General features: G+C 23.7%; 4 protein-coding genes across 12 annotated transcripts in view; 2 read left to right on the top strand and 2 right to left on the bottom strand.

The window, feature by feature from the left end:
• LOC127284544 (GTP-binding protein RAD) overlaps positions 1 to 11,275 on the bottom strand; it is a 52,534-nt gene extending 41,259 nt beyond the window's left edge. The window contains exons 1-4 of one of the 3 annotated variants that reach the window (XM_051310022.1): positions 11,160 to 11,275; positions 10,448 to 10,641; positions 5,629 to 6,352; positions 3,607 to 3,864 (exon numbers count right to left, since the gene is read on the bottom strand). In XM_051310022.1, coding sequence (XP_051165979.1) covers positions 3,607 to 3,864; positions 5,629 to 5,878 — 508 coding nt within the window. In that variant the 5' untranslated portion in view covers positions 5,879 to 6,352; positions 10,448 to 10,641; positions 11,160 to 11,275. Of the gene's footprint in view, positions 1 to 3,606; positions 3,865 to 5,628; positions 6,353 to 8,353; positions 8,823 to 10,447; positions 10,642 to 11,159 lie in introns of those variants that run through there. The other 2 variants (XM_051310023.1, XM_051310021.1) reach the window with 2 other exon arrangements.
• A 114-nt stretch (positions 11,276 to 11,389) lies between these two features.
• On the top strand, positions 11,390 to 12,318 carry LOC127284549 (ribonuclease H2 subunit C). Its single transcript, XM_051310035.1, has 3 exons — positions 11,390 to 11,598; positions 11,828 to 12,060; positions 12,146 to 12,318. Exons 1-3 carry the CDS (start codon positions 11,454 to 11,456, stop codon positions 12,179 to 12,181), a joined length of 414 nt encoding a protein of 137 aa, XP_051165992.1. The 5' UTR covers positions 11,390 to 11,453; the 3' UTR covers positions 12,182 to 12,318.
• A 922-nt stretch (positions 12,319 to 13,240) lies between these two features.
• Positions 13,241 to 17,406, bottom strand: LOC127284542 (transmembrane channel-like protein 7). The gene is made up of 4 exons (XM_051310019.1): positions 17,201 to 17,406; positions 16,513 to 16,769; positions 16,189 to 16,430; positions 13,241 to 16,099 (listed from the first exon to the last, which is right to left on the bottom strand). Exons 2-4 carry the CDS (start codon positions 16,685 to 16,687, stop codon positions 14,201 to 14,203), a joined length of 2,316 nt encoding a protein of 771 aa, XP_051165976.1. The 5' UTR covers positions 16,688 to 16,769; positions 17,201 to 17,406; the 3' UTR covers positions 13,241 to 14,200.
• A 178-nt stretch (positions 17,407 to 17,584) lies between these two features.
• LOC127284548 (deubiquitinase DESI2) lies at positions 17,585 to 21,867 on the top strand. Of its 7 annotated transcripts, none has more exons than XM_051310028.1 (7): positions 17,586 to 17,952; positions 18,139 to 18,295; positions 18,725 to 18,899; positions 19,034 to 19,106; positions 19,195 to 19,288; positions 19,368 to 19,509; positions 19,581 to 21,867. In XM_051310028.1, the coding sequence occupies exons 3-7, from the start codon at positions 18,774 to 18,776 to the stop codon at positions 19,755 to 19,757; spliced, it is 612 nt and encodes a 203-aa protein (XP_051165985.1). In that variant the 5' UTR covers positions 17,586 to 17,952; positions 18,139 to 18,295; positions 18,725 to 18,773; the 3' UTR covers positions 19,758 to 21,867. The 7 variants fall into 7 exon arrangements, with proteins under 7 accessions (XP_051165988.1, XP_051165985.1, XP_051165986.1 ...); XM_051310029.1 differs by having other exon boundaries at positions 18,180 to 18,295; XM_051310033.1 differs by having other exon boundaries at positions 18,180 to 18,295; positions 18,790 to 18,899.
• The last annotated feature ends 352 nt before the right edge of the window (positions 21,868 to 22,219 follow it).

Raw genomic sequence — 22,219 nt, forward strand, 5'->3', positions numbered from 1 at the left:
AAATAAATAATAAAAATAATAAATAGAAAAATAAAAATAGTTCCTAAATAAAAAATAATAAATAATAAAAATAGTAAAAAATAAAAAATAATAAAATAATAAAATAATAATATGTTTCAAATAAAAAATTTAATTTAGCAGAAATAAAATTTTATTTAGCGTAAATAAAATAAAAATTTATTTTGAAACAAATAAATATTTATTTGACTCTAAGACAAATGTATCATTTCTCTGGGCGTAGAATAGTAAGACATTATCTGATTTATGAAAAATGTAAATAAAATCAGAGAAATGCATCAGAAATTTTTTTTTTTTTGTTGAAAAAAAAAGTTAGACCTTTCAAGTAATAGAACTCTCAGATTTTAAATGTTCATTTAACGAAACGCTAATGAAAAGGCATATAGAACTTTCACACATTTTACATATATAACAGGAAATGTGAGCATCCCCCTGTTGGTTCAGCTTTAACGCTTTTCTACAATTCTCATTCTCAACTTTCATTTATATACACTATCCAGAAGTTTGGTCTCTATAATATACATATGAGAAAACTACTCTCGCGCAATGATAAACTCCTTTGGAGTTGACTCGGACGTCATTGCACCACTAACAGGTATACATACTCTATTTTTGCTTATCTCAAGCCTTCTCTTTTGCAAACGTATTTCTGGCTCACACACACTCTCAAGTATGAGATGTACACATTCAGAAACAAATCGTGTAATGTCACGTAATTTTCAACCCCTTATTATTTACTATTCTCGAAAAAATTAATTTAATACATATTTCTAAACAAAAAAAATTCTATCTTCTTCTTCAAAAAAAAAAATTTTTCTTTTTCTATGCCTTATAATTTTTGCCAAAAATTCGAACAAAAAAAAAGTATTTTGCATCTAGGAAATAATTATACAATAAATGATTAATTATTAATCAATAATAATTATAATAATATAATTAATACACTGCGCCGAGAGAAATGTTTTATTTGAAACAAGTATAATATATTTGAGTTAAATAAACGTGTATTTATCACACAGCCTACTAGCCTATTTATTTGGCGTAAATAAAATTTTTTATTTAATTCAAATAAAAATTTATATGAATCAAATATTTATTAGGCTGTGAGACAAATATATCATTTCTCTGGGTGTGGAAAAAAATTTATTTGGTTCAAATAATCGGTAACTTGACTATTATTAAATAAATATTTAATTGAATCAAAATATTTTTTATTTAAATTAAATAAACTGTATTTGATACAAATAAATATTTATTTGATAATAGTCAAGTATAAACCGAATATTTGAATCAAATAAATTGTTTTTTCAGTGTAGTATAATATATTATATTATAATTAATATTATATTATTAATAAAACTATAATTATATAATAATAATAATAATAATAATAATAATAAATAAATAATTATTTTGTAATAAGTACCAACACAATTGAAACAAATAAATCAAAATCTTAGAAAAAATCGAAATCTATTAATTAATTAATACTGAGAGAGTAATTTTGAGTTTATTAATTAATATATTTTTGTAGAGTTAGTGAATTTAAAAATAAATTGCATTAAAATATGCATGTATGACAATTTAAAAAATTGATGTAAAAATGTGAACAGCATTTTTATTTTATTCTTTTTTTTTCTTTTCTTTTTATCTTTGAGTTTATCCCTCGTCCTTTGTTCATTTTTGTAAGTTACATAAATCTTCTTAACTGAGTTTTGATAGGGCTGAGCGCTTCTTTTGATTCATGTTTTTTCATGACATCGTATACGTAGGATTTGCAAGAATTTAAAAAAAAAAAAAAATACCGGACAAAAGAAATTTTTTTTTTAAAAAAAAAGAAATTCAAGATAAAGAATATTTATTTATGTAAAATGCATTGTATAAAAAGAAATATTTTTCATTTTAAAAAGAAAATTTATCTTTTAATTATAGCTTATTATGTTTTGAATTTAAAAAAATAATTTTTTAAATAAATTTTTTAAGCACGTTTAAAGAAAAACTTTTTTTTTTTTAATTGAAAGAAAATTATAAATAATATATAAATCGGCATATGTTTTAGAAAATTCAAAACTATTAATTGCATTTTAATGAACTAATTATTATTATAATGATCTTTCGCACGGCAAGTATAAAATTAATATCACAATTATGGAAAGCGCTTCATTCTCAAGAACAAAGACACGTTTAGTGAATTAAATTAATAATTAGAATATGGTACATATGCAAATTAATATATTGTCTAGTTTGATTTTTTTTAAATTAAAAAAAAAATGTTTTATAAAAGACAAATATTTATTTTAAAAAAAACTTAAAAATTGAAAAAACGTCATTAAATATAAAAAAAAATTTATTTCATTGAAATAAAAATCTTGAAATTATATTTAATTCTCTAATTTCAAATAATTGGGGAATATTTTTTTTTTTTCTAAAATTTTGCCAATAAAAGGACTAAATATTAATATAATATAAGATGGATCGCTTTGATGATACGCTTTACATAATTATGACATAACTTTAATTACAAGTAAGTTCATTTAATCGTTAATAAATTGATTTCACGTCTCCCTCTCTCTCTCCTTGAGATCAAAGTATATGTAATTATTTTGGCTAGATTCACTTTAGAATTTGCTCTGTTCATTAAAATTTTGTCAAAATAAAAAAAAATTAAAATTTAATATAATGAATATATTATATTCTAAAACGAAAATTTACTGAATAATATTATATTGCTTAATATATAATATTAATATAACAATATTAATAAAATAATATTAATATTATTAATCCAATAATAGGCATTTTTCCATTTTGCAAAAATTTTTTTATATATATTTTTTTACACTTTTTTTATATGAATATTATAATATTATAATATTATAATATTATAATAGTATTAATAGATAATATTATAGTACTCATAAAATTATAATAAAAATTAATTAAATCAAATAAAGGCAAAAAAAATTTTTTTTTTTTGGCAAAATGGAAAAAAGTGCCACTTTATATATAAAAAGCGTATTTGGAGATAAACAAAGATAATCTTGCTGCTCCTCTAACTTACGAGCATTTTTTTTTCTTTACGTCTATTTGAACCGTCCTGCGAAATTGCCCTCGAGGGGTTAACTTGTGACCCCAACTGTCTGCTCGCTTGCTCTCAAGTGGAAACTTAACTTTGTATTGGGTTCCTTGCTATAAGGCGGAACATTCTAGTTCTTTAAACTCTTTTCCCTTTTTAGCATTTGAGATTTTTCGATCCAATTTTAACGCATTTTCTTTCTTTCCTTTTTTTTCTTAACTAATAAAAGGCGCTTTTCTTCGCCAATTTTTTTTTTTTTTAAATAAAAATAAATTTCTCTAAATCCAAAAGATTCTTTACTATAAAAAAAAATACTTCTTTACTGAAAATAGATTTTCCTACACAAAATTTTTCATTTAAAAATTTATTCAGAGGAAAAAATAGGAAAAGAAGTATTTTTTTTTTTAATTATGAAAATGATTTTTTTTTCTTTTTAAATAAATAATTTTTACTAATTAGAAATTTCTGGTAAAATTAAAAAAGAATTAATTACTTTTTTTTAAAAATCTTACCTTTACTGGTGAGACTAAAACTTCGAAGCCTGTAACTGTCCTCATCCTCGCCTTCTTCTCGCGGAGGTAATTGAACCGAAACATCGGGTACATCAAGAAATGCATTACTCTTTCTATGATGAGTATGATGCATACTTTGTCCTCGTCTACTGCCCCTTCTTCTAAAACCTGGACTAACGTCATTTTCATTTAGCCTTGGTTCACTGCTACAATGAGCTGATTTCATTGTTGGTTCATGATGATGATGTTGAGCGGCAGCTGTAAAATTTTTATTAATTTATGAATTATTAATATTGCAATTTGTTTCATCAAAATTGATATAAATTCGCAATTTTGTAATATGTAGTTTAACCGCATGCATGTCAAACTATTTTTTACAAATGTTATTTTGCATATTAGAATATATTGCAATTATATATTATTATACGTTCTGAAATGTAATTGTCATTTCGTTATACAAATTTTATTGCAAATTTAATAATCAAAATTATACACTTTTTAATAAACAAAATTTTAATGTTTTGTTTAAGTAGATAATAATTTAATATAATAAAATTTTCAAATTGTTATTAATAATTATTTTACAATAATAATCAAAAGTTAATAATAATAATAAGATAATAATTATTATTACATTTAAAGATAATTATAATTATTATTTTTTATTATTATTTATTTTTTTGGAATTATATGATTTGATATAAATAATAATAAATATAAATTATTTAAATTTTTTTTCACATTTTAAATTCTTGTAATTTGCATAAATTGTGTTTGTATATTATAAAACCTACAATGCTTGTCTGAGCGTAACGAGCCATAACTACTGATTTTGAGAGTTACTTTTTTTTATAAGGGGCAAAAAGAGTCGCCTATTCTTGTATCGAATAACAAAATATTATAATTTTACAAGAATAGAGTTAAATTTAAAAAAAAATTATATTGAAAATTTTTTTAAATTATTTGATATTTAAAATTAAAATATAATAAAAAAAACTTCATAAATTAATAATAATAAAAACCAATTTTTCTATTTCTAATTAAAATAATTATAATAAAAAAGATTTTTAAATTTCAAATTAAAATATAATAAAAAAAATGCCTATAAAACTTGTAATATATTATAAATAATTATAATAATATAATAATAATTATTTATAAATAATAATCTAATAATAAACTATAATAATTAAATAAATAACAAAAATCTAATCACAATCGTTAAAATTTAATATATATTACATTTGAAAATATTCTCGGTAAAAGTTTTTCAATATAAATTTATTCGAAGAAAATGTTAGTCTATTCTTTTATAAACTTAGAACTTTATAAAAAAGAAGTTATATTCCACATTGTATTTTTCCCGATCTTGTTAAGGAATTTCTTTAAAAAAAAAAAAAAAAATATCATTTTTTCTAATATTTATAAATTGACATAAAAATAAATTTGTGTGTGTGCACGTGATTTAATTCATTATTATATAAAGCTATATATATTTGACGGGAATCAAGTTTGCGAGCTTTCGAAAATGGCATTTCTCAAGGGTAAATATGCAAACTTAATCCATATGCGTAACACACTTGGGATTATATCAAAGCTCGTCTCGTACACACCTCTGACGTTTAAAGTTCACCGCTCTTGAGATTAAAACTATAAAATATCGAACTTTGTATGTATACGGTTCACTATAAGTGTCACCAAGCAACATTTTCCGGAAATTTATTATTTATTAATAGAATATAATAATTAATTTCTATCACCAATTTTGTTTTATATTAATTTCGAAAAAAATTTGAAAAAAGCAAACAATTCTTATTTTTTTTTTTTTTTATTTCCTCTTATTTGTGAAGGAATAATTTTGTAAATCTGTTTTAATATAATTAAATACCACATTCTCTATTGAGGAAGCAATAAATAAATTTTAATAAATAAAAAAATAATCTTTCAATTGATTTTGAATAAAAATAAATATAAAAATAATAAAGAAAATATGAAAAAATAAAAAAAAAATGAAAAATTTACCTTGTGCGGCAGCTCTTCGACGAATGCTTTTACCGCCACCCGTGACTCGTGCACTTTGAGACCTTGTGGCAGGTCGTCGTCTTCTCGTAGGTGTACTTCCTTCCGGTGTACCACTTCCGCTGTCCCTTTCTCTGTCCTTTTCCTTAGCACCTGATGGTGGCATTGAATCAACCATTTTATCTATACTTGAAAAACCAGGAGCACAAATTGAAGCCGATCTTGTTTTTCGTCGTGGTGTTTCTTCAGCCATTATCTTTTTCCCCCGTAATTTTTAATTTTACTTGTCTCTTTCTCTCTCTTTTTCTCTCTCTCTCTATATATGTATAAATCTCAAAAAATCAACACTGATTTTTCTTTTTCTTTCACTTTTTTTTTTTAAATATCGAAAATCAATAATAAAATAGAAAAAAAATGTAAATAAAAATCTCACAATTAATCACTGATGAGAAAATTCAAAATATTTTATATTTTAAATTTTTTTGAGAAAATTGATAAATGTTTTTTTGATACCATAGATGTTATAATTCCTTTTTTAAATTGTTTCTTGGATATGTTTATATATAATTCTTGATTTTTTTATTTCGTCTCACGTGAGAATAGAATCATTGAAATTAAAATTGGTACTGTATCCATTTGTATCAACAATATCTCTTGACAAACAATGGTTAAGAAAATTTATCTTCCCTCGTATGACACAAAAATTCGTTGAAACTGGAATTTTTCTCTGCAAAAAGAAAAGAAACGTATTAATTTTGTAAATTCAAATAATTTAACAACAACAATAATAATAATAATTTATTAATTAAAAATAATAATAATAAAATTTTTCAATAATTGTTAACATTTTCTTTGAAGGTATAATAATATTAATAGAAACTATTTGAATGAAATAATAATTAATAAATCAATAAATTAGATGTCATGAAAAATAAACGATAAAACAAATTTAATATATAAAATGCAAAATATACGAGAAAGTAAAAAAAAAATCTATATTTAAATTACGTTTACGAGAGAAGTAATTAATAAACATTTTGTCAATAGTTTTATTTTAATAAATAAAAATTAAATAAAAAAAAAAAAAAAGTTGCGCAATTAATTTTCAGATTGAATTTTTATCCAATAATCGACTATAATACTAAAACTCGCGCGCTAGCTTCCATTAAATTTAATACTTTCGATAATAGAATTCCACGCTTCTAAATCAAATATCGCGTTCCACAAAATGAAGTACACTTTAATTAGAGTTTCGCTAACCGCCAGAATATTTATTGCTTAAAGCTTGGTTGAAAATTTGAGAAAATAACAATTTCGCAAATTCTTTACTGTTTAGTGCGGCTAATTGGCGCGATTTACGTTTTAATAACAAGTTTCAATTATTATATATATGTATACTCTCTTCAAATTATATTTCTTCGAGTAAAATTTACTAATTTGAAAAAAATTCAAATTTTTTAAAATTTAAAATTATTTTAAATTAAAAAATTAATATTTATTAAATATTAATAAAATTTTTTTTAAATTAAGACTCAATTTAAGATACCCTTGTCATAAGTTAAGAAAAATGTTTAAATAAATTTATAAATATTTTTTTTAAATACAAATTTTATAAATTTATTTTACATCAAAAAATTAATATTTATTAAATAAAAATAATTTTTGAAAAATGAAGACTAATTGAATTTAAGTTTCTTGTGTCTTATAAGAAAAATTTTTAATTAAATTTATATAAATATTTTTTTATTTAAATAAAGACTAACGTTATCAATTTACGACTTTTATTAACAAAGAATTATTATTATTTATTAGTTATTATTTATTATTAACAAAGAATTTAGAATTAAGAAATAATTAACAAAGACTTTTAATGGTTTTAATAAAATTTTCTTAAGACACAGGTTCTAAATTTAAACTAAAAAAAAGAGCTAAAAAACTTTGAAAAAATATTAAAGCTACAAGAAAGAAATATTTGGTATAATTCGGAAAAAATATTTTCCAATGATTTATATTTTCTGCTTCATCAATGCATCTTATATTAAGAAAATTTTGCCTGAAATTCTTTAAAATTTTCTTAAATAAAGACTCAGTTTTTAAATTAAACTATTATGGGTTTAAAAAAAATTGTTTTATGACATTCAGAAATTTTTTTTTTTTAGAGCAAGATTTATAAACTATTAACTGACTTTTAATTTAAGAAAAAAATTTTATTTAGAAATATTTTCTCAAATTAATAATTTTTTCACATAAAGCAAAGAAACTTTAGTTATTTTTTTTAATTTTAAATACTTTAATTTTAAAAAATCTTTTGGTTAAATCCAAAAATATTATTATTATATTATTATTATTATTATTATATATAATAATTATAATAACTATTATAATAAATAATATAATAAATTATAATAATTATAATATATTATTATCTTAAAATAAGACTCGTACTTAAAATAAGAATTTTTAAACAATAATTAAATAATTATTGAATTAATTAATTTTTATTCTAGAAATATTATAAATTGATAAATTTTTTTTACTTGTTTTAGAATTTATTTATTTTAATAGTGTACTGGCGAACAATAAAAAATACCATTTCGATGAGAAATTTAAAAAGAAAAATGAAAAAATAACAAAATAAATAGAAAAAAATTTAATTAAATTTTGAATTTTTTTTCGTGCATTTTAAAAAAAATTTTGCAACAATTTTAAGTAAACAAAAAAAAATTACTTTAGAGGTTTATATGTATATCCCACGATGAAAATGAATTTAAAAAAATCGTTTGAGCGCGAAATTTGAGTGAATTTCCCTGGCACTCGTGATCAGCAATTGTCTCGCAAGTAAATAAACGCACCTTTTGATTAAAAATTCTAAATAAAATTCACTTTTCATATAAAATGAATTTTAATTTGTAAAAAAATCTCACTTATTTTTGCATAGTTTTTTTTTTTTTTATTATTATTTTATTTTCTATAAAACACGGAACGATTTTTTTTTTATTTTACAAAAAACACTAAAAAAAATGAAATTTACTTTTCATGTGGTATACGCACATTTTTATACACACATTTTTTTTTTTTTTTATTTGAAATATACACGCGCACACACATACACAAAAAGCGTGGGAGAGGCGCTTTTTTTTCGCAGCACCCGTGATGTGTTTCGCGAGACAACTGAGCGTCGCATGCATGGCGTCGCGACGCCCGCTTTTGATATTCGGAACGTCGTGAAAGCTCGGTGACTTTCGGTATATGTGTGTGTGTATGTGTATATAACGGGGCCTGGCATACATCCAATTTTTCGCTCTCTCTCTCTCTCTCTCTCTCGCTACTATGATTCGCCAAAAAGTACCAACGAATCCGGCATGTCTTTCACACGAACTGACTCGCCAGGAAGTGCAACGCAAAATAAAATAGAGAAAAAGAAAAGAAAAAGAAAATTGAGAAAGAAAGGGAGAAAAAAAATTTTTCTCGCGAAAGTTCAACGATTCCGCGCGTGAATATTATGCGGAATAATGCGAAAAAAAAATAATAAAATGCCCGCGTTTTGTCGCGGACAAAATAAAGGAAGTGAAATATGAGAAAGAATATTTAATTTTTTTCACAGGCGATTGAACTTCTTTCTTCATCATCATCATCATCATTATCATCATGTGAGAAATAAAAACGAAAATCGAGTTCAAAGAACTTAAATATTCCTATATGCGTATAATTATTTATATATCTATACAAAAAAAGCACGCGACGAATTTCGAGAAATTTTCAGAAAATCATTTCTGGGATATAAGATTGTTCTGCGAAATTTCTAAGTGCCTAATGGATTTAGAAAGAAATTTAAATTTAGTTAAACGAGAATACAATGTATAAATTTATTTAAAAAAAAAAAAAAATAGAAATTTTTCCGGAAAAAATATACGGAAACGTATTTATTTAAGAATTATTTATTTTTACTAATTTTGTATATTTTTTTTTTAATAAAAAATTTTCCAAAGAAAAAAAATTATTCATTTTTTTAATCAATAATGTTAAATTAATTTAATAATAATCAATTACTGACTATTATAATTTTTTTTTCTATTAATTTATTATTACTACTGTCATTTAAAATAATTACAAATTTTAGAATTTTTCTATTATTTTTTTTTCTAGTTAAAAAATTTTGTTAGATTTTATTGTAATAAACAAAGAAATTTTGTTTTGCTTGTCAAATTAATTAGCTCGATTGATTGAGATCAATAAACCATGGGATTTACCAAATTGGTATCCCAAAGCAGCTAAAGAGAGAGAAGAGATTAGTTAATTAAATCTAATTAGTTGAATTTGTTTATTTTTTAAATAATAAATAATTTACAATGAAATTAAATTGCTATTAAAAAATTCAATTTTTTTCACATATAGACAAAAAAATATTAACAGCAAAGTTTTATTTAAAAAAATAATTTTCTAATTTTGTAATCAAAAATACTTTATTTATTAAAAATTTCTATTTTTTAATGTAATTTAAATATTTATTTTTTGTAATTTAAATTTGTTTTTTCATTTATTTCTAATTGTATTTAAATAATTAAATAAATAAGTTTTTTGAATTAAATGTCGTTTTATTATATTCAAATTCTTTTATATCGTTTCGATTTTATTTATTTTTTAGGAATAATAGAAAAATTCTATAAAAAAATTTGAGTGTGATAACATAAATATATTAAATAAAAGAAATTTGATATATTATGCAATAAGAAATTAAAAAGAAATAAAATACAGAGAGAAATAATTCTAAATTGAAAAATTAAATTACGCGTTTAGCTTTTGATCAAAGAATGAAACTTACCATCATCATCATCATCATCATTATAGTTGATCGTGAAAGTTCATACGCAGAGAGAAATTTTTATGCCACTCATTGCAGCCTCCCGAGGATAGATGGACCAGAGAGAGAATATTTTTGACTTGTAGCGGTTTAAGGCTATTTTCGTTCTCGCTTACATATGCACGATTCTCGTTTTCCACATACAAAATCTTGTGCTATTGATAAATCACAAAAAATAACCATAATGAGTATACAGTAAATATTATAAACATCTCTTAGTATCCATTTAATTAAATTTAATACAATTTGATTTACTTTGTTTTTAAGAAATTTTTTTCCTCTTTATCTTCTAAAATTAGATTAATCTTAGCTTTTAATTATACAGTTCAATTTTTTCGTTACTTTTCAGTTTAAAATTTTCATTTAAAAAAAAAAAAATTCACAATAAAATATTAGGTTAGGTTTCTTATTTTGTTTAAATAATGAAATTGTTAAGATTATTTAATACAATCATCAATTTATCAATGAAGAATTAGAGAATTCTTATTAATATTCAGTAGATTTTATTAATTAGTTTTAAAAAGTAACTAATTTTATAGTAAAATTAAAAATTTGCTTCTTCTTAGAAAGATTGTAATAAAGTTTAAAAAAAATTTTAATTTTTATAACATTACAGTTACTCCATCTTTTGGTAATATAGAATACAAATGAATTTTCCAAAATAATTACTTACCAACGATCAATATTGGTTTCAACTGTCGTTAAAAATACAAAAAAAAGCACTGATTGTAGGTAACATAATTAGTAAAACGTACCGACCGGCACGACTAATCAACTGCCTGACCTGCCCGACTGTCAGGCTAGCCAACTTAAGAACGCCAAATACACATGTGAACCTACCCTAATGTCAAACATACCCAACTCTGAGAGTGCGCAGAAAGATATGCGCACATTGGGTACTATTTTTGAAAATGTCATAACCTTTTTGAGCAAGTGTGCGTTAACGGTATATAAACATATCAAGAAAATGGCTATTCATATGCATTTTAACAAGGAAGAAATTCCTGAAAAAGAATCTGTTTTACATTTAATGCCGTGTAAAATTCATGGTGATGAATCTGCTAAAGTTTCATCTTATTTTGAACCTTATATTCGAAAAGAAAATGATGAATGTAAGTTGTTTTTTCTTTGAGGTTATAATTGTTGACAGGTGGTAAATGTAATTGTTATTTCTCTCTCTTTTTTTTGACAATATAATTATTTGTTTTTTTTTTATTTTTCTATTGTAAAAGATTTTAGATCATTATCATTATAAATTCGTTACTTTATTTTATAAAGTTTTGAAATATAAAATGAAATTTGAAAAAAAATATGACTGTAAGCATTTTTTTTTCAAATAAGATTTACAAGCAACATTTCGGGGATATCTTCTTCAAGGACAAAAAGTCACAGTGCCTAAAGGTTATTCTGGTATAACTTTTTTTGAATACAAAAAACCCGACACTGAAGACGTTGAAAGAAATATTTATTCTAATGGAAAATTCTCTGAATTCACTTATTGGAATTATGACAAAATCCCTTCTAAAAATGATGCTTTGGCTGCTGCTTTAGATTGGATTGATATTGCCGAGGCTGTAAGTAATTTTATTTTATGAAAAAAAAAATTAATATTTTACAAACATTTCATTAAATAAAAAAAAAAATTAATCTCTTTTTTAGCTTCATGCTCCAGAAAAATCGGACGACAAATCATAGCTAAAAGCAAAATATTTTTTATATTTAAATTAAGGAAATAATATGTAAGTTTTTTTAAAATAATTTTTAATAAATTAGATGAATGCGATTTAAAATTAGGAAAATATTTTGAAATAAAAATAGTTACTTTAATGAGAGTTATATTTTTTTATTTTAAATAATAAAAGAAATAAAAGTATTTTAGGATAATTTTCTCAATTTTTTTGGACTTAAATAGAAATTAAAATCAATAAATATATATGATTCTTATAAATACTTTAATACGCTAAATTTTTTCACATTCATACATGTAATACATACATTCGGTGAATATTGAAGTATAAATACATTAACGATTAAATTAAGTGTAGAAAATATTTTAATACTTTCTTTTATATATTTAAATATGAATATTATTATATACTTCATGCAGTCTCGATAATTAGCTGATTATGTATTCTTAAGAAAGATAATACCTGTTGTTTTAAATTATTTCCATTCTTTGAGAAATAAACAATGATCATTAAAGAATTTTTTTTTTCTCAAAAAATTTGTTTTAAACAAACACTTGAGATCATTTACTTTAAACTAATCTAAATTTGGTGAATCTCAAATAATACTTTTTTTATGTTCTATATTTTGGAATATATATTTTATTCACAGATAAAATTATTTTCTGTTGTGAAAAGACCTACAAGTGTGATTAATAATAATAATATTATGATTAATAATTACTTGAAGGGCGTTTTTTAAAATATATTTGGAAAATTTAAAACACTTGATTTCATTCACATGAGCGTAGAAAATTGTAAAAAAAACAAATAATTAATATTGGTCATCATATTTTTTAGAAGTTGGTCTTGTTTTTTAACTTTGACCAAAATTATTTCCATTATGTTTTGGCAATATACAATTTTTAAGCGTGATTATAAAAATCCTTAATTACAATTATTTCATAGCCTGTGAAGCTGTCTAATTCAGTAAAATTCTATGCACTAGAATTCATAAAATATCTTTGCGAAGCTCGTTCTAACAATGATTTTCTAACTTAAATTAAAAACATTGTTGGTTTCGTAATTATTAAAAAAAAAAAAAAAAAAAAAAAAAAAAATACAAATGAAACAGATATAAAAAGTGCACAATTTATATACAATTCACTTATAATTATTAGATTAAAATATCAGTTTGCAATTATTTATCACGTTGAATTCTACATATATATTATTTAAAACATACAATTCTTTCATTCCATTAATTTTTTTTTTCAATAAATATTGTATACGTTGAAAAAAGATTTTGGCTATATTGAGCGTAATATGAACACTCCCAAGATTCAGATTTCATCGGTAGATAGTATAAACTTTTAGAAAAAAGAAAAACCCTTACTGAATTTTATATAATATGTAATAAAATCTACTTTTGGTAATATTTATTTAAAAAAAAATTGTTATATAAAAAATTTATTATTGGCTTTCTGAAAGACTTCCTTGGAGATCAGAAATGTAAAAAATGTTGTTAAATCTCTATTTAAAGTGTCGTATAAAAAGTGTAAATAAATTCTACATATATATATGTATATGTATATATATATCAAATCAGACTATAAATTTTCTAGAAAGAACTTACAAGTGACTAGAGTCTTAAAAAAAAAGAAATTATCGCTCAATCATTATACCCTGTTCATGGAAATAACAGAATACCGATAACAACGATTCGTGTATTTTATCAATTTTCCGAAAAAAAACGCAACATTATCTTTAAAAACAATATAACAAGTATTTTAATTAATTTTTATACGATAAAACAATTACTTTGAATCAATTTAAATTGAATTTAATTAAATCATTCTCATTAAAAGTTAATTAACAAAATACTGTTTTTGTAATCATTAATTATAAATTAAAATAAAATCGAAATTATTTGAATTTAAATAAATAAAAAAATTTGCTTTATTAATTAATAATTTAATAAATGCAAAAAAAAATACGAATCGTTGTCATCGAAATAACATGAAATATTTTGTTCATTTTTTATTTAAACCTATGTAAAAGTACCTAAATCAGAGCCCTGATGATATTTCGATTGCTCCTGTTGTTGCTTAATAAAAGCACTGAGTCTATTTAACAAAAATTGTTTATCGTGACCTTCAAGAACTAATTGATTTTTTAATACAGTCACCATATGTTTATTGGCTGTGGCAACGGCAAAATAATAATAAACAAGTAATGACAATACAACAAATGCCGGTACACCAAAACCGGCAGTACCAAGAAATGAGAAAAATGATTGAAGCCAATTTGGAAATTGTGAAAATGTCAAAAGCATCAATGACCATACATTTTTTAAACCCTTAAATGGACCACAAGCTTTGGATGGAGTTAATTTTACAACATAATAACCAATAGGAATAATAGCTAAAATATAAGTTATCAAAAGAACAAACATAAATAAAGATTTTGATCGACTCGTTCTATAAACTTGATTCGATGGCGTACTATTCACTAAACATGCGAATTTTTTAATATAAAAAATAAAAAATGATCCAATTGCCGCGACCAATGGCAAAAGTGGCACAAAAAATGCTCCAAGCCAACAAATTGTTTGCGAATAAACAACATCCAATACTTGTTTTGGCAAATCAAATTGTTGCTCGCCAATAAATCGAAGAATTTTATTTTCCGAATTTCTCGCTAATAATGAACGTGGGAAATTAATGAAAAGTGTTAAAAAAATTTGTGTAATAAAATCAGTGAGATAAAGTTTCAAAAATTGTTGTCCAACAAATGTTTCCCAGCATAATGGCCGATTTGCCGACTCATCAGTACATTCATTTTCTTCCACTTCGCTAACAATTTTCATATAGAAATTAAAAAGTAATACAGCGAGAGAGGCAAGTCTCAAAAATATTGTTCGAAATAATGTAACACGTACGACAAACAATGGACTATAATTCTCAAGTGTTACAAGATAACGAAACAAAAATGGCACAATAATATTTAATCCAACAATACAAATATAGGGTAAAAATTCAAACAAAATTTGACCAAGTGTATTAAATGAAAATGTTACACTTGAATCGTGAGCAATTTTTGTGCTAACTTCACGAAATGAAAAATCAATTACCCAATAAATAAAAATTCCACAACAGCCAAGAACAACAAGAACAATTGAATTAACAAAAAGACGTATGAAATATAATTTCACCTTTTCTTCTTTTGTACGATTTTGCCTTTCTTCTTCAAGTCTTTCCGACTCGAGAAGAACTTTCATCTCATTAAACAATGCTTTGTGCTTAATTCCCGCTGCTTTTTCATTATTAATACAATAATCCCAACCACCAAATATCAAATTACAATACTGATAAAATTGTCCCTCACCCTCAACGACTCTCTCACGAAATTCTCTCGCTGATGATCTAACAATTGCAATTAAACTTATAAAAAATATTGCCATCATTACGCCCATATAAGCAAGTGGTAAATCATATAAAAATCCACTATCAATATTTCCATATGATTTATGAGCATAATAACCATAAAATAATAATGTATATTCGAGAAAATTATTTCCCTGCATAAAATCAGTGATTACATTTAATTCCTTGGAATTATTCATATATAATTCACTGCAACATTCAATAATATTTGTATTATTTGTTGTGCAATAATCAGACGATGGCGATTCCAAGAGAATTATTGGTAAAATGAGAAATATGAAAATTATCAAAAATAATGATAAATTGAGAAAAAGTAACCATTTTATAAATAAAAAATAAGCAACAATACCCATGCCAAAATTACCGCCAATCTTCTTTAAACTTCCATTCCAGAGTGAAATTTTTGCATATGTTTCCTTAACGCGACTTCGAAATTGTTGCCATGCTTTTCTTCGTTGCCATTTTAATTGATCGAAACCTTGAAGACGCAATTTTGTCGCACTCTTGAAATAATTTATTTTATCCATTTAAAAAAAAACGAATTATTTTAAACTTTCAAACAAATGGAAATATTTAAAACATATAAAAATACCTGTAATTGATTCTTGAGCTGCATTTTCTGAGCCATACAAACGGGCATCGCTTTAATTTGCATAATTTCTTCCCATGTACGTTCCTCATTGGAAAGATTTTCTGATAAATCGGGAAGCATTGATACTTGAGCATCATGAACATTTGTTGACATTCGTCTCGCAGTACTTGCACATCGTGAACGTGTACTTGTACGTCTTCGTAAAGTTGTTCGCGGCTCATGTCGAACTCGTTTTGTAGTTGCTATATATTTAATAATAAAATTAAATAATTTAATTAATTAAAATAATTTTCTTATTTATTAATTAATAATAAATCAACTCACCAACGCGAGATTTTTTACTAGGAAGCAATGTAGCAATATGTGAAGGATCTCTCTGTAAAGCTTGTTGTAAATCAGCTTCCATTGCAGCAGGATAACTTTCCTGATAAAATTCAGCTCCAGCTTCCTCCCATCCATGTCCGCGATCACTTCGCTTTTTTCTTTCTCCTCCCGACATTTTTGTAAATTAACACTTTAAAATCACTATTTATTTTTTTTTTACATTCAATTTTTCAACATTTGAAAGAAATTCCTTACATCTGAAAAATAATTCAAAATAAAAAACAAAATTTCCATATAAATAACAAATAGTATTTAATTAAAATTATAAAATTACAAGCTAAACTAATTTATTAAAATAAAATAATATTATATTTATAAAATAATATTAGTTTTATCTGATATTATATCTTCGATTAGAAAAAAAAGTGACATATAATTGAAGTGAGAGAGTGAGAGAAAGAGAGAGCAAAAAAAAGCGCCCAGCAACAAACCCTCCTTATAATATAAAGTAAAAAAAACAAACACAGATTTTTGAAAATATAACTAATAATTGATTCAAAATAGATAAGTTTAATAACAGCGAATTTAAAATCCCTTTTTTAATATATAATTCACAAGATTCACAAAGCAATAAATGTCAAGAACACATACACAGAGAAAAGGGTAATAAACTTATTTTTATATTTACATTTTTTTCAATCATTCAGCGTTTAACTCTTCATATAAACGGATCCGACACATTAGACCAGAAGACAAAAGTGAATTACTGGAACAGTGAACAAAGAGCGTCAGCATTGTGTTTTTTTTATAAGTTAAATTTTTTATTGTTAAAAGAGCTGATAAAAGATAAGGAAGTTGATCCTGCGAATTTAGCCAAGGTTGGCAGCAGTGTCGCCAAAATGTCAAACCAAGGATGGGAAGGTCTTAAATTTTAAGGCCATGTTCACATGTCTATGTAGAGAGAAAAGGACATAACTATCCTCCATCCTTTTCTATCTCGTTAAAATTTACAATTTACGTCATTTTACAAATTCAATGTGCATTGCGCCCTCTATATTTTGGAAAAATTGTCAAAATATTGATTTTTGTGTATAAAAAGAAAAAATTAAATCACTTTAATAGACTGAACAAAACGAGATGAAAATTCTTTATATTAAATAAATAATGAGGTGATAGATGTAAATAAATAGTGGAGAAAATGTGAATGTCCCTTTAAAAAAAAAAAAAAAAAGAATGTTTCTTTTTCTTACCATCGATGACTCATCTTCGTTGTTGTTTTACTCGTGTTTGAAGGGAAAATTGACATTCATTGACATTTCTTTCTATTTTCAATTAAAACAAAACTGATGTAAATTAAATTTTATACTTAAAAATATAGTACTACATTCTACTGTATATATAAGAGAAAAAGTGATTTAATTTTTCATTTTCAATTTAAAGGTATGATTCATCTTTTTTGAAGATTGACGTCAACTTTATATGATAATTTTTTTTTTATTTTCGTTTCTTATTGTTTTGTTAAAGTGGAAAAGTTGTCATTTAAAAAATTATGATAATATAGATGTATTTTATTTAAAATAACAATTTAGTGTTAAAAAAAATTCTGAAAATTTTGAAACTTTTTAGGTTATCTTTTGTTTATTTTTATTTTATTGAAATTGTGTTAGAATCTTCACTACGGGGTTTTGAGAAAAAAAAACTAATTTTAGGATATTAGAAACAAAGAAAAAATCAGATACAAATTTCATTTTGAAGAGGAATGCAGAAATTTTGAATTCGTAAGGTAAATTTTTTTTTAAATATATTGCTTTTTTTTTGCTTGAATGTTTCATTAATCATATTTGAATATCTTGAAAGTGTTATTATACTAAAGAAATTAATAAAGATTTCTTTTTTTGAAGAAACAATTCAACGCTTTTTAATGATATACTACTAAGAGAATTTAATAATTTTTCTGCATTTTGCAAATTGAGAGCATGAAATTGCATTTTTGATTTAAATAAAAAAAATTATTTCTAGTTTTTCGTTGCTTTATATGTATGCTTATGAGAATTATTATTCTGGGAAATATTACATTTTTTTTAATGTTTTTAAAAATAGTGTTTTTAGAAATGAATTGAAGCTATTTTATATCATTCTTTTTCTCTTAACAATTAGCATATCTCATCTCTCTCTATTCGCATATAGTATTATGGCAGTCTTTGCTTGTTAGGTGTTCTGGATACATAGATAGTGCTGAGTGCTTCAAGTACAAAGTGTCTATGATGTTTTCGTCAGGTCTTGGATGCAATCTCTCGTTTCCTAGTTGTTTGGGTTATCCACAAGAGAGTGAAGAACTTATTCCAAGGATGGCACGTGAACCGATAACTCTCAACGTTTATGATATGGTGAGTTAATTTTTTATGAATTCTTCAAGAAGAAGAAAAATTATTTTTTCATATTATTATTACTGTAAAAAAATATAATTGCCAAATTTACCAAATTTTATTATCTAATTGAATTTATTTTATTTTTCTTACAGTACTGGATTAATGAATACACGACTCCTATTGGTTTGGGAGTTTATCATTCCGGTGTTGAAATTTACGGCGTAGGTGAGTAAATTGCGAAATTTTTATATCAGTGAGAATTGATTTTTATTATAAAAACTTACGAATTGTGTATTATTTTTATTTTTAATAGAATATGCATACGGTGGTCATGCATATCCAATGACGGGAATTTTCGAAATTTCGCCACGTGATGCTTCTGAATTAGGGGAACAATTTAGATTCAGGTATTTTAATTAGTTCAAAAGAAATAGAATTATATTTATTTTAAATTTAAATTATATTTTCAATGTATTAAATTTGCAGACAGTCTGTGCATATTGGTTATACAGATTTTACAGAAGAAGATGTACCAAGAATTGTCTCTGAATTGGGAAAAGATTTTCGAGGTGATCGATATCATTTAATGAATAAAAATTGCAATCATTTCAGCAGTCAATTTACACAGGTACATTAAATTTTAATTTTAAAAAGAAAAAATTTGAATTTGTTTCTAATGATCTATTTTTCAAATTGAAGATTTTGTGCGATCAAGAAATTCCTGGTTGGGTAAATCGTTTGGCGTATATCAGTTCCTGTGTTCCATTTCTTCAGCGCTGCCTTCGAAAGGAGTGGCTGACACCTGTCGCTCTTCAACATTCGATTAGTCAGGTCAGTCACAACGACAGTACACCACCATCTGATACTTCTTTGTAACATTTATTGAGTAACGCGCACGAAAATTATCAAGATGACGATGATGAATATAAGGTTTTTAAATGCCGTAGAAGTTATACCTTCTAGAAAATTTACACAGCATGCGTACAAAGAATATTATTAATATAACATTCATATATTTAGAACATTTTTAGTATGCATAATTAAAGCTAAATATAAAAATAAAATTTTGAGAGTTTCAAGCGCCTTCGTTTCAAGGCACTTAACTCTAGGCAAAAAAAAAGAAAATATTAATTCTTAAAGGTACATTCTCATATAAATACTAAAAGAAATTTAAATAAATAAATACTAATATAAATTCATTTTTTTTTTAATTTAGCAATAAATAAATTTTACTCCTTTAATTTTGATTATTAAACATGAGAATGTAGCCTTAAATTATGAAATTAGAAAATTTTTTGCCATTTTTTTGGCAAATATTAAAGAAAAATAATTAAAATTTAGCCCCATGAACAAAAATCAATTAAATATTTATGGCTTCCTTGATGATCCAGAATATTCCTCAAATAATACAGTCAAAGATTGCTCTATTTTATTATTTAATTTAGAAGAGAAAACAGGGGGCTGAAATTGTGCTTTAATTGTAGAGAGATTATAGGCGCGTAATTATATTTGATTAATAATTGAGCGCAAGATTACAGTTCGAATAATAAAAAAAAATCGATTGCCTACGAATCAAATCCTCAAGGAGACTGAAAAAGCTTATTTACGAACCGCTTAAATGAGCTTACTGAAATAAAAAAAAAATGATTTCTTAAAAACTCGTTTCAACGAAAGCAAACGAGACTTTTTTTGTAGACTCGACAGAAAAAAAACCCCCACCTAAGATTTTTGCTCTAAAGTATTATTTTTATTTGTTTGTTTTTCTTTTGCTCGCGTAATTTTACCGTATATAACAATAGATTTCGCGGATCTATAATTAGATCAACGAGAGGAATTTTTCATCTCGAGGAGGATTTTATACTCCGTAAGTTATTACATCGATAGCCAACCAAATGAATTGACAAGGTCTATATAAAATTGTAAATAATATTGTTGTCTTCAAAACGAATAACGTTATTTGTTAACAAAAAAAAATGAAAAAAAAAGAAAAATATTGTAGACGAGTTTAACGTGTTCAATGGGGGTAACAAAAAAAAAAAAAAAAAAAAATAACCGTCTACGATTTCAAAAAATTTACTTTTTCTACGTCACATATAAAGGTCCATAAATTATTAGTGCCAAGTTGCTTCCCTACTCGTATTTTTTATCAATATTTTTCCCCTATTTTTCTCAGACCTCAATAAGAATTATTGTGTCAATTGCAAAGTTGTTTAATTTTTTTTTAAATGGGAAAATTTAATTCCAAAATTGATTGAAATTTTGATTGCTTAGTCTATAAAAAGTTTAAAAAATTTTCACAGGTAAACTAATATTATTATTCTTTTAAAAAGACGAAAAAAATATTTTATTCTCAGAAATTCAATTTTTTTAAAATGACACTACTCTTAATTTAAAAATCTAAAATTTTTTATTCACTGACAACAAAATGTAAATCACTTTGGAAATTTTCCTTTCTGTGTTATTTGTTTAAAAAAAAAATTGTGAGTGTTTTTTTTAAACTATAGATACAAATAACAGTGATATGAAATTGCATTTAAAAAAAAAAAAAATGCACAAAAAATGTTGTGAAAATAATTGAGAAATGTTTCGTCGTTTTAAATTTTAAGAATGGATGTGTGTCTCTCTTTTTCTTTTATTTCGAGAAAATCGGCGATTTGTTAAAGGATATCGAGTTGTTAAAATGAAATTTTTTTTTGATGACTTACTTTCTTAGATGTAATTAATGTGCTGGTAGTAAAAAAAAAAATAATCGGAGTAAAAAAAGCTTATAATGGAATTTTGTACCGTTTTTCTAGTGTCTATAAAATTTCTTGTTAAAATAAATATCTCGGTATCTTTCAACCATTTTTTATATCACTGCTCGTTGTAAATTATGTACATTTTATGATTTTTTTAAAATGAAAATACTTTTCAGTTATTATTGTAAGTAGCAATTAATTTGATGAATGTTCGAATTTATTTTAATTAATAATATAAATCACATGTTTGGTATCTTAATTAAATTATTACTGAAACTTTTTTAATTTATTTAAATTATATTTCAGTATCACGCACAGTGTAAACATTTGATCATTAAATTGTAGAAAATGAAAAAATTTCTTTTCTTTATCTATAATTTCAATTTAAATGAATTAATTACGTTTGTATAACTAATTTGTTTATTTTTATACTTCATAACATTGTTATATAGATAATTACTCAATTACTAATGTATTTACTCAAAAAAAAATTACTAATTAATATTAATTAAAAAGTGATTAATAAATTACAAATATAATTAAATTATCCAAGAATATGAATGAGTATATTACTCAGAAAATGTTACAAAACTTTTTTTA

The sequence above is a fragment of the Leptopilina boulardi genome, unplaced genomic scaffold (genome assembly GCF_019393585.1).
Source record: "Leptopilina boulardi isolate dan_hultmark-lab unplaced genomic scaffold, ZJU_Lbou_2.1 LbouV2_325, whole genome shotgun sequence".
NCBI lineage: Eukaryota > Metazoa > Arthropoda > Insecta > Hymenoptera > Figitidae > Leptopilina > Leptopilina boulardi.

Excerpts from the sequence above, each read along its gene's own strand:
- LOC127284549 (XM_051310035.1), top strand. The coding sequence starts at position 11,454 with ATGGCTATTCATATGCATTTTAACAAGGAAGAAATTCCTGAAAAAGAA. Across the intron at positions 11,599-11,827 it reads TCGAAAAGAAAATGATGAAT|ATTTACAAGCAACATTTCGG; the intron begins GTAAGTTGTTTT and ends TTTTCAAATAAG. Across the intron at positions 12,061-12,145 it reads GGATTGATATTGCCGAGGCT|CTTCATGCTCCAGAAAAATC; the intron begins GTAAGTAATTTT and ends TCTCTTTTTTAG.
- LOC127284542 (XM_051310019.1), bottom strand. The coding sequence starts at position 16,687 with ATGTCGGGAGGAGAAAGAAAAAAGCGAAGTGATCGCGGACATGGATGG. Across the intron at positions 16,431-16,512 it reads TAGTAAAAAATCTCGCGTTG|CAACTACAAAACGAGTTCGA; the intron begins GTGAGTTGATTT and ends TTAAATATATAG. Across the intron at positions 16,100-16,188 it reads AGCTCAAGAATCAATTACAG|AGTGCGACAAAATTGCGTCT; the intron begins GTATTTTTATAT and ends AATTATTTCAAG.
- LOC127284548 (XM_051310031.1), top strand. The coding sequence starts at position 18,774 with ATGATGTTTTCGTCAGGTCTTGGATGCAATCTCTCGTTTCCTAGTTGT. Across the intron at positions 18,900-19,033 it reads CTCTCAACGTTTATGATATG|TACTGGATTAATGAATACAC; the intron begins GTGAGTTAATTT and ends TTTTTCTTACAG. Across the intron at positions 19,510-19,580 it reads TCAGCAGTCAATTTACACAG|ATTTTGTGCGATCAAGAAAT; the intron begins GTACATTAAATT and ends TTCAAATTGAAG.